This window comes from Lepus europaeus, chromosome 16 (genome assembly GCF_033115175.1).
Source record: "Lepus europaeus isolate LE1 chromosome 16, mLepTim1.pri, whole genome shotgun sequence".
Taxonomy (NCBI): Eukaryota; Metazoa; Chordata; class Mammalia; order Lagomorpha; family Leporidae; genus Lepus; species Lepus europaeus.
The window spans coordinates 75,662,202-75,674,245 of NC_084842.1; the positions used below are offsets into that span (position 1 = coordinate 75,662,202).

The window sequence follows — 12,044 nt, forward strand, 5'->3', positions numbered from 1 at the left end:
GTGTAGCAGGGAGTTTACACAGCTGGGTTTTGCCCTAAATACTGTATCTTTATTTCAGACTAATAATAACCTCAAGATAAATATTCTCATTGTAAAGGCTGAAAATGCTCATATATAAAACAGTGAAACAGACCCCAGCCACCTGACTCCAGAGTCTACCAGAACTGAAGAAAAATTTTACCAGGCTATCACATTCAAACTTTGGAGTTTCTGTTGGGTTATCTTGCTAGTTTACTTTCGTATACCTACACATTTTTTATGGTTAGAGTTAAAAAATGACCTAATTCCCCCCAAAAAAAACCCTGATTATAAATTTAAGCTGCATTTCCCCAAATGTAGTATCCAGAATCATCCAGATGTCTCGAGGCATCTTTCCCTGAAATATTTTTTTCTAGATATCTACTGTGGGAATGAGGTTTGCTGTCATCTTTCATAAAAAGCAAATAGCTCTCTTCAAAGAAATTTACCTGGACAAGGATCAAATTTAGGAAAAGAATAACCTCCGAAGAACCAGAAACCGAGTGTGTGGCTGTCACAGAAGACGATGCTGCCCCCTTGTGCCTGCGTATTATAATAAAACACTGAGAATGCCGGCAGTTTGCTCATGCGTCAGCTTGACATCCAAGGGCGCTTTGAAGTGTGCTGTGGTGGCTTATGGAGTATACCCCGGCCAGAGTCACACACTGAGTCACTCTAGCTGCTGTGGAGAGGAGTGGGTCCCACTGCCCCACCTGAGAGCCTAGGCCATCACTGTTCTCGACAGAACGTCCCTCCCTCGCTGCTTTGTGACCCATGCTAATTGTCCCCTTCCTGAAAAACCCCCAGGAAGGTAGAACTGTCTCAAGAATGAGCAGTGAACAGAACTAAATGAAGCAGAATAAACATTCCCTTGACTTGACTTACAACTCGGCTTCAGACTCAGGTTCACTCCTGGGAGATGTAACTCTCTCTGGGAGAGAACTTCAGAAAGAACAAACAATTCCTTTCTCAGAATCAGTAATAAGAAAGGAGAGCTAACAGGGTTTATAACAAAGCTGCTTTCCTCATGAGACAAGATGACCAAGAACTTGAGGTGCTGCTCTCCACCTACTCCTCTGGAACACTTGCATAAATAAAAAGTAGTTGGATTTTTCATGCTGTCATGCCCAGCTGGGTTCCAATATGAGATGTATTTGTGTGACTGTTTGAATAATGCCTATCTCATAGTCTGTGACTACTGAAAAGTTGGGACCTTGGTTGCTGGTTCACTTTTATGGCTGCAGAGCCCAACAAAGTTGCTGCTATGAGAAAATGTGTTGAGTAAATGGCCAATGATTTTTGTTTCAGTGAGTGAATACTGTTGAAAAATACTGGCATGAAAGTTCCCCCTTAGTTTGTTTTCCCTTTCCATAGTTAGGCTTGTTTGCCAAGGAAGAAGCTTCGCAAGATGTACGGGCTTTGCCCAGCCTCAGGTTTAAATTACAGTTTCACTGCTTAAACTCCATCTAACCATGGCCAAGTCCTTAAACCTCTCTGAGCTCATTTCTTATACACCCTGTGACAGCATATCACCTCTACTTGTTCAATACCTCTTCTACTTGTTATAAAGACCTAATAAGGACATGTTGTGTCCTATACCACCCTGGTTTGGTGCCCACCAGACCATGAGTAGCCACTGACACTAGTTTTATTCATCCTGCAACTCCTATACTCCCTCAACATGTCCCTGGATATGCTTTAGAGCAGATCTTCAAAAAAAAAAAAAAAAATCTGGACCTAAGGTAATCAAATCAACCACATGGTTACACCGTACCTACCACTATAATCTGTGGGTTATACTAATTTGTCCAGCCGAACTTTCACCAAATTTTTCAGCAAACTATAAAGTGAACTCATTTTCAGTTTCCCATTCTGTAGAAAGAGATAAGAACATGACAACAGGGTTATAGCTTATGTCAGGCTGCTTTTGAATATAAGTAACAGAAAACCAATCAGTAAAAACCAGCTTACACAATGAAGAAAGTAGACCAACTCACAGAGGAGACCCAGAGAGGAGCAGCACTAGGAATTCATCCAGGGCCAATGCAGTAGACGAAGAAAGACTAAGAAAGCATAGATTGTTGCAACACTGCAGAAAATATATCCTAGAATAACCATGTATGTGAGGGCATCTCAGTTTGTGGAAAAATGTAATTAAAAGTTAAGTTTACTTTGCTGCAAAAATTGTAATCCTGAATATGAAAAGTATTCACAGAGCTTGTTAAAATGCAAATTAAAAAAGCTGGACGTATTACAAAAACCTATTTATAGCATCTAGAAGATTGCTCAATTTTTCCCATCACACACCTGAGTCTACAACATTGAAGGGATATTTTCCTTTCAAATCTCCTTAAACTAGGGTCCAAATAATATATTTGTTAGTTGTGCTGGTAATTGTACACTACGGGTACAAGTATGAATGGTTTTGGTCCTTTGCTATACTTGTGAATGTAAACATAGAAAAGACTGGTAAACAGAAACGGATTCAAAAGTCCATCAGGCTTGGGGCTGGCACTGTGACATAATGAGTAAAGCCACCATCTGCAATGCTGGCATCCCATGTGAATGAAAACATTCCCAGGGCAGATTTCCATTTAGATGAATGAAGGCAAAGTTCCTAGGTTTCTCCTGCATGTATTTCCAGGATGGTGGCCTTTATTCTTCTCAGCTGTCACTTACAATTACAGTATTCTCATGGCTTTGAAGGTAAACTCCAATGATATTAGATGAAATGAATTCAATTTTTAGTGGTAGACCAGGAGGCATCAATCACAACTGCTTTATAAGCTCATTGCATTGTAGCAGACCTGCACTATCTTGGGTACAAACCCTGTGATGAATAACTAAATCATGGTATATCTGCTTTGATGCTACAGGGAATCATTGTGTGGTGGAATCCTACTTACCTAATTGTAGATCATTCTTTTTGTATGAATTATATTTAGTAACTAAATACAATGTGCAAGGTAGAGTGCTAAGGTAGAAAAATGTTATCTGTATAACAGCCCTCTGAAAATCAATGATTTTCTTAAATTTCCAGAGAACAATGAGACGTAGAGATCTGAAACAATTTACCTGAAACCATGCAACTGTTAAGTGACAGAGCAGGGTTTCAAGCAAGTTCTTGCCCTTAACTCCCCAGTCCAAGAACATACACATTATATAGGGTTACTCTGAATACTGCTTGGACCTCAGGACACCCAGACACAAGCCAAGGCTCCTTAGCCCACTGTGCAGTTTTAGAAGAGTCCTGTAACCGCCTCAACCCCCATCTCTTTTAAAATGAGGCTATTCGACTGGATGAGCTCTAAAGTTGCTCGAAACACTCATGGTTCCCGATGCTGTGTTCTATAGACTATGCTTTGCTATTTTGTAATTGTGGGAAACTGGGCAGATTCTAAAATGGCTTGGTCATTTGTAAAATGGAAGCAATGTTGGCATCTCTCCATTCACATGAGACATCGTGAGTCTGGATATTAGTAGTAGCAAAGCATTCATTGTGTATCAACAGCTGACCTTCGCATGTGTCCGGTATCACCTGAGAGAACTGAAAAGGACCATCAGGGAACACAGCTGGAAGGTCTGGAAGGGCAACTGTCCCTTCACCAAGTGACAAATTGATGGCAGCTGTGTACTAAGAAAACCACATCCTCATTCCCTCCCCTCCCTCCCTCCCTCCCTCCCTCCCTTTCAATCACACACAGACACACACACACACACACAACACTCACATTCATTTTAAAATAAAACATTCAATTATTTTATATTCAGTAAACTGTTGTGGCAGTGATAATGGGGTCCAGCTGATTGCCATAATAGCATCCTTGTGTGCATGGAAAACAGGCAAATCACTTTATCCCTAGAAGGGATCTGTACAAATGCCTTGATGTCCTCTGATAGTGTTCAGAATGACATTGGATTTATGAGGGAGGGGAATTATTGCTATTTGTGGGATTCTCTGCATCTGAAATCCCCAAGTGATTTTGATCAGTAGCCATTCTAGGCATGAGATTGTCTTGTAAGTGATGGTGGTGGCAGCACAAATTGCTACAGCCTTCCTGGAAAGCAACCTGACTGTGCATATGAACAGTTTTGAGTGGTTTAAGCCTCTTGGTCCTATGATTCTCCTTCTGGGATTAGCTGTAAAGAAAGAACCACAGGTACAGTTACAGACAAATATGTTGAACTATTAATTACATTGTTATTCCTATACAACACATGAAAAAAAAACTAAAATCACTTCAATATGCAACAACATGGTAAATTCCGTGTAAACATTATTATGCAGCCATTCAAAACTCATGATATGAATAATGTTCAGGGTGTTTTATAAGATTAAAAGATAATAAAAATAATAAAATACTATATTTTGTATTTTCCCAATTTTGTTGGTATAGTACATTAATATATTTTTTGATAAATGTCCAAACTCATCATACAGATATGTTATAGGTGATTTTATGTATTGTAATTTTTCTGTAAGAAGCACAATTTGATAGAATAACCATTTGTCATAACTAGAAGTCATTGGAAAACATAATATAGAAGCTGTAAGATCAGAGAGGAAGATACTGCAACTTCTCAAAGACACATAAATGATGCTTTCCTCACTCCCCCTAAACCCGGAGACTTAACTACTCATGGATCCATCTACGTGTGACAGCCTCATGAACAAATCCATACTTTGGAGAAAGTTCATTGCTAAATACGTTGATGATGAGCCTGGGAAATCATAAGTGGGAGAATTATCTGAGGGCACAGACACTGCGAGCATCTTCCAGATACAGCACTGGGACAGACATTTCTAAGTATTTATCACCAAGCTGTTCTTCTGCCTGGGCACACAGACTTCTTTTGTTCTCTGTGGTGGACATGGTGGTTCCAAGCTGGCAGAATGGGAATGGAAATGGAAATGGTATGTTCTACTCTAAGACCGGGCCCTGTCTTGCACACTGCTCAGTGCTCCTTTTCTCCTGTGAAATGGCTTAGTTACAGGGATTGGTAAAGATGGCCAAGCCTGTATTACTCTCTTTTCTGTCTTGACTCCAAGGAGAAGAATCATCAATCAGTCTGTCCATTCAGCCAAGACTGTTACTTGAGCAATAATTCCAATACAGTCTCTTTAGGAACATGAGAGCAGCAATAGTTAACCTTTGCTGCTAAATTTCATTCTGGTTGGGTAGATGGAGAGATCACTCCACAAAAGATTTGATGAGAAATTAATTCACAGACCATTTGAATCATCTTGTAAATTACTAGACATTTTATCAAGTCTTTTTAATGTTCCCCTCCTGGAGGTAGAAAAATGCATTAGTTTCAATAGAGAAATAAAAGATCATCCTTCTCTGGATTTTTTTAAAGTGTCTTTTGTTTTTGGTCTCTGCTATGGTCTGAACAGTTGTGACTTCCCAGAATTCATATATTGAAATCCAGATCCTCAAGGCAATGATCCTCAGGGGTGGGGACTGTAGGAGGAGATCAGGTCAGGAAGGCAGAGTCCTCATGATTGGAATTAGAGCCATGTAAGAAAGATCCTTGGATCTCTGCACCCACCACAGGACAGCGCAGCTAGAGGGTGCAATCTATGAATCAGTGAGCCCTTACTGGAACTGTGTTTACTGGCTTCATGGGCACAGCCTGCAGAACAGTAGGAATCTGATCTCTGTTGTGTATAAGCCACGCCATTAGTGTTTTGTACTAGCAGCCTGAATAACGAAGCATATCTGTATTCCTCCATTTGGGAGTAGCTTCCGGGAGGGTCGGGGCATTGACTTGTTTGTTGCTGTACTTCCTGTTCCTAGAAGGCTTCGTAGTATAATAGGCACAAAATATATATTTTTTAGAGATGTAAATTAATGTAACGAATGTGAGATGGATGAAGGCAATTTTACCCAGTGGTAGTTACCTCCTGTTGAGTAGCAACATTCAGCTGGGAGAGAAAGGGGTTTGCCTGACACACACAGAGATTAAACACAAAACAAACACACGTGATGTGGTCCATTTCTGGATATCATTTCACAGTATGAGACATATCTATCAAATGTATCTTGAGACCGAAGGCAGCTGATGACTGTTCTGAGTGTGTTGAGTGCAGATGTCTCATTATTTCCCACCGTCATCTCACGTCAGCATCAATGTAACTAGGAGGCAGTTTTTCAGCTCCAACCTTGTCCAAATTTACCACCTGATGGCAGAGAGTTACACCAGGTATTTGCTCTCTCCTATCTATCCCATGCAGATGGCTCTGAGTTAAATAGCTAATTAATCACAATTTCCACGTAGGAGTGGGTCCAGCTGCAAAGTGTTCATTTGCTCTTAAAATCTGCCTGCTCTACCAACTAGATTGTTATTTAATACGAACTCTGGAGTAATGGGCTACATACATGCCATGTTCTTTCCTTTGTGGAGTTGTATTTGTTCAGTGTTAATTCATTTATGTATTAGCTGGGATTCTCCAGAAAAAGAGAGAAACGTATTAAAGAATTCATTTTGGGAAGGCTTGCCCAGCCCAACCTCTGAGAAGGGATGCCAGCAGGCTGGAGATTAAGAAGAGCTGCAGTTCAAACCCAAAGGCATTCTTGCTGATGAGCGAAGGATGAGTCAATAGGCTTTGTAAAAATTAAGAGTGGGAATAGGAGAGCTCAGAGGGGGAAGAAGGGTGGGAGCATGGGCAGCAAGTATCACTATGTTCCCGAATCTCTATATAGGAAATACATGAAATGTATATAACTTAAATAAAATTTCGAAATGAAGAATTACAAAGACAGTCTGCTGGTGAATTCCCTCCTGATAAGGGAGCTCAATCTTTCCCCTAGTCAGATTTTCCACTGATTGTATGAGGTCTACCATAACTGTAGAGGGAAATCCACTTTCCTCAAAGTCTACTGATTTAAATATAAATTTCATCAAAAATACCCTCATGCAAACATTCAGAATTGTGCATCAACAACTACATTGCCTCTAACCTAACAAATCACCATATAAATAAATCATTACAGTTTGCATGCCCAGTTTTTTTTTTGGGAGGGTAGGGTGTCTTTTCTTTGCTCCAATCTTCTTAGCTGCTTGAGGTCACCATTTTTCTACAGAGGTCTCCTATTAGGAAGCATTGCCCTGACCTGGAATGTCTCAGACCCACTTTGCAGCCTCTCCACTGGCTTTCTGAGTAGCCGGGTGCTTGGACATTTGGCACCACAAGTTCTACCTCTGTGAATGGAGACACATTGACTGCCTGAGTAATGGGTTTATTACAAGGACAAAATGGAATAAAACCATGTTGACAAGCTCTGTCAGCCAAAATTCCCCTTGAAATTATTTTAAATGGCTTGGGTGTCACAGGTCCTACATTTCCAACCAACAAATGAGAAAAGAGAAACTCTGCATATAAAACACATTACAGTTGAGTGACAGGCTTATAGGAATAAAGACCAAATTATTAGAACAATATACTAGTGAGAGAATGATGATTGTAGGGCTAAGGGAAGTTTAAGATCTGCACAGACGATTGGTGAAGATCCCAGGGACAGTATCAAATGTACAGTACGTAGGAAATTCTTGACTAAAGTCGGCCCTTTTGGAAAAGTCATACTATTGACCCTCCCCCAGTGAACTGAGTCCTGGGGGAATCCTGGGTAGTGTGCGTGTGCAGTGACAAGTGAAGGGACGGGAGTTCAAAGTTACATGGGACTGACTACTCATAAGAAAGTGCTCACAAGGACTGGGCATTGCTTATTATTTCACCTCCTGCAATGTAGTTATCATCCCACATGTGGCATGACTGTGTGATTATCAGTCTGTACACTCCAGAAGCCTCTGCATCTCTCAATTCTGACTCTACCCTTCTTATAACTGGTGAGTGGAGAAAGCTTTTCCCTCGCCTCAAAGATCCATTTGTTTCCATTTCATTTTCTGCACCAAAGCTAATCTTCCTGACATTTTCGATTTCAATTCCCTTAGAGAAAATGGCAAATTCACTTTCATGAGGCTAGCCTTAGCCTAGTCCCTCCAGGTCAGTAGTCTAGTGCCCATGCAGTTCCCAAGGTCTACATCCATCTACAGCAACTGCTTGAATGGACAAAGATGGGAACTGATTAAGTCCAGGCTTATTTCTTTGTAGGTCTTGGGAATAGAAAAATCTTGGGGTCCTACCTCAACCAATGTCACTTGTTAAAAAATCATATAATTATGTACTCCTGAGCAACTGTTTCCTCTTGAAGCTTTTTGACATACCTTCAGCCCAAAGGGAGAATGTCATTTCCTCACTGACCTGAAGGTTATGTGGGTCTAGAAAATTTCAAGAGTCCAGAAAACCAAGATCTACCAAATTCCATACTATATACATCTTGTGATACTCCTGCTATATGTAAACTTATGTTTAAGAATTATTTTTATTTATTTGAAAGAGAAAGATCTTCCCTGGTTCACTCTGCAAATGGCTTGGGCTGGGCTAGGCTGAAGCCAGAAGATTCATCCAGGTCTCCCACGTGGGTGCAGGAGCCTGAGCACTTGGGCCGTCCTCTGTTGCTTTCCTTGGCACACTAGCAGGGACACTGGATAGGAAGTGGAGTAGCCTGGATTTGAACCAGCACCCATATGGGATGCTGGCCTGCAGGCAGCAGTTTAACTCACTAGGCCACAACTCCATCTCCAATGCCATTTCTTCTTAACTCATTGATAGTAAACACATGTGTTCTTAAAACAGGCAGTGTTTTTTAATATGTTAGATCTCTGATATGCAATAGACAAAGATAATTACATCTACAATTTAAAAAAATTCTATGAGAAACGGAATGAAGAAAAGTTATAGAGCAATTTTATTCTCTTTGTAATAGTGGATGGATGATTAACTTTCTTGGTGCAGCTTTGCACCGTAGGCAGTTCTGTTTCACAGTGCACAAAAAAAATCAGTTTTATGAATGCTTTGCTCATATTGCTTCCCTGCCACTTTCTCTAGGAATGCCCCAGTGGTGTTGTTAATGAAGAAACCTTCAAAGAGATTTACTCACAGTTCTTTCCACAGGGAGGTAAGTACAAATGTGGACTTGTTAACATACTCTCTGAATTAGAATTACGCTTGCAATCTTGAGTTTGGTTTAATCTTTCATGGCATGTCTCTGCAATTTTAATCTTTATGTAAAAGAATTAACGTTCAGCATTCAAGTGCATGTAATTTTCAATGTATCATAAAAGTGAGGTACCTGAAATTATCAGATATTCAAGAGATTAGTCTTTGGTAACCTACAAAATCTGCTCTGCAACAGAAATTGTGCCCAGTACTATAACTCTCAAGTACCTACCACTTTCTAACTCTTATGGGGGCCTCAAAATGGCACAAAGCTTTTTTTTCTACATGCAGTAGAGGTCATATTTGATCCTCCCAACTCTCAAAAATGGGACAAATATAATTATCCTCAATTTACAGGTATGAAATCTGGGGCTTAGAGAAATTAAACGGTTTGCTCAGGGCCACATGTTGACTAAGTGGCAGATCTGGGTTATAACCTAGATTTTTCTTTAGCTTCACCTCTACTGTTCCTGTCCCTTTCAGTAACTCTCTGACTCCATCATCTGAGACAATTAACATCAACACAAGGATAGCATAATGATGACATACATATATTACAGATGAGCCAAGGGACAGAATTGTTTTTGAACCTTGTAAATTTTTCTGGGAACTCAGCAGATGCTCAGCTCAAATGTGTCACAGCCTATTGTGTGCCCAGCTTTGTGTAAGATGCTTATACTGTAATAAAAATGACGGGATCTCCACCCAAATGTATGCTGTGTGTAGTATAGCAGATTGACAAGGTCAATATAAAGTACAAGTGTGACGATGGAGATCAAAAAATTGTATTATGAGACCCAGGGTAGGCATAATTAGAACAGCTGAAGAACAGGGAGGAAATAAAAAGCACTTTCCTTTCCAGGTTAGTTGAACCCGACCTAATGCAGATGCCCTCCAGAGGCAGCTAACGTGTGCCTGGCCCTGAGAGGCCTCACCCCTCACCATCTAATAACTCTGTGACCTTCCTTATTTTGTTTAAAAGATTTATGTATGTGAAAGCCAGCGTTACAAAGAGAGAAGGACACACACACACCAATCTTCCATCTTCCAGTTCACTCCTGAGATGACTGCAATGGCCAGGGAAGCCAAGAGCTTCATCAGGGTCTCCCACGTGCGTGACAGGGGCCCAAACAGTTGAACCATCTTCTGTAGCCTTCCCAGGCACACTGGCAGGGAGCTCGTTTGGAATTGCAGCAGCCAGGATGCAAATAGGCTCTCACAAAGGATGCTGGTGTTCTAGGTGACAGCTTATCCCACTGTACCATAATGGCCCCTTTCTTACTTTATAGGTATGGAAACCAGGAGGCAGAGATGTTGGTCCATTTACAGAGAAAATAGCTTTTTACTTCTCTATCGTATCTTTAAAAGGCAGTACTAGACATTCTAGGCAAATGGAGCAGACGCAAATGTGCAGAGCATGGTATCCAAGATGGCCTTTGTGTAAGAAGCTGCCAGGATTCTGTGTGTAGCTGGGATAGAGAGCGCATGATACAGAGTGAAATGTCCTAGAGCGCAATAGATGGCAAGTTAAGAAATGGGGACCTTATCCTTGGGGTAATGCGGATCCCCTAATGGGTTGTACTCAGAGCTGTGGTCGTCAGATTTGTGTGTGGTATACATTCAGCTGAGAATTCTGTGGAAGATTAACGTGAGGCAGGACATACTGCGTAATTTGGAGACTAGTTCAGGGAGAATATAAACAATACGGTGTTTAACTAGGTCATACAGAATAGGACCAGGGAGCAGGGACAGATTACAGACACCTTTAGATTACAAAAATGGCAGTTAAGTGATTACTTGACTTTCCATGGGGCAGAGAGGGGGAGTAACTATAGAGAGGGAACAAAGGATTCGTGGTGACTTCCAGGATTCTGTCTGGTTATGGGCTAATGATGCTGGGTTTGGACAAGTCACAGGTGAGATGCTCGTGGGGTCTTAGGCAAGAGACATATTTGGGAAGGAGTCTGAGAATGGAAAGCCCAACAGAGATTCACAGTCTGGTAATGAACAGTTGACTTTGCCGCTAACCTTGTCGTCACATGTATTAATTGCTTTCCACCTAAACAGCCATGACCATCTCCTGCCAAAGAAACCCAGTCACCTCTGAACTGATCTGAACCTCACATCCCTTCTCCCAGTCACAGTCTGTTCTCAAACGGGGCAGACTGATCCCATTAAAATGGATGCCGAGTCATGTGACTGCTCTACTCAGAATCTTCCATCTCACCAGAGCACAAGCCACAACCTTCGTCATACTGTGGTCTGATCGTCATGGCCGTTGATTTCTTATGCTCTCTCTGCTTTTTGTCTTCACCATTCTCCTCCTCAATTGACTCCACGCCAGCCACACTGGCCTCTTTGCCATTCTGCCAACATATCAATCACGTTTCTGCCATTGGACAACTGAATTTGCTGTTTTCTTTGATTGGAATTGTCTTCTCCCAGTATCCTTCATAATCTCTTACCACCTCTGCCGTTCTTCAATGCCACCGTATCTTAAACCGCAATCCCTCCAACGTTCCCCACTTCTTCTCCTGCTTTGTTTCCCTTCAGCACTCAAGACCATTTAATAATAGATACTTTACTTGTATTGTTATTTTATTCTCTATTCTAAGGGCAAAATTCTTGCTTTTCTGTTTAATATTGTATCCAGAGGTTGAGGGACAGATGACAGATAACATCATTTGATAGATCCTACATCCGTAAACGAATGAGTGTGTGACACCCGCCCCTCCCACAGTGGCTATGACTGCACAGTGGAATAATAGTGCTAAAAGGCATTTTGAAAAGTATATGACCCTCAAATATTAGCTGCTTCAAACCAGAAAATAAATTTTATTTTTATTTTCCTCCATTTGTCTTAAGAGAGATACCAAATATTTAGTTCTCTTGGTTTTCAAACTCGTTGGTTTTAAGTATTTAGGAATTTCACACATGGTTTGTCAAAACAAATCTTTATTCA

At 40.9% G+C, this 12,044-nt stretch overlaps 1 protein-coding gene across 3 annotated transcripts in view; it reads left to right on the forward strand.

The window, feature by feature from the left end:
• Positions 1-12,044, forward strand: part of KCNIP4 (potassium voltage-gated channel interacting protein 4) — a 262,017-nt gene that overhangs the window by 229,717 nt on the left and 20,256 nt on the right. For all 3 annotated transcript variants that reach the window (XM_062212806.1, XM_062212807.1, XM_062212808.1), the window contains exon 3: positions 8,972-9,041. In XM_062212806.1, coding sequence (XP_062068790.1) covers positions 8,972-9,041 — 70 coding nt within the window. The remainder of the gene's footprint in view (positions 1-8,971; positions 9,042-12,044) is intronic.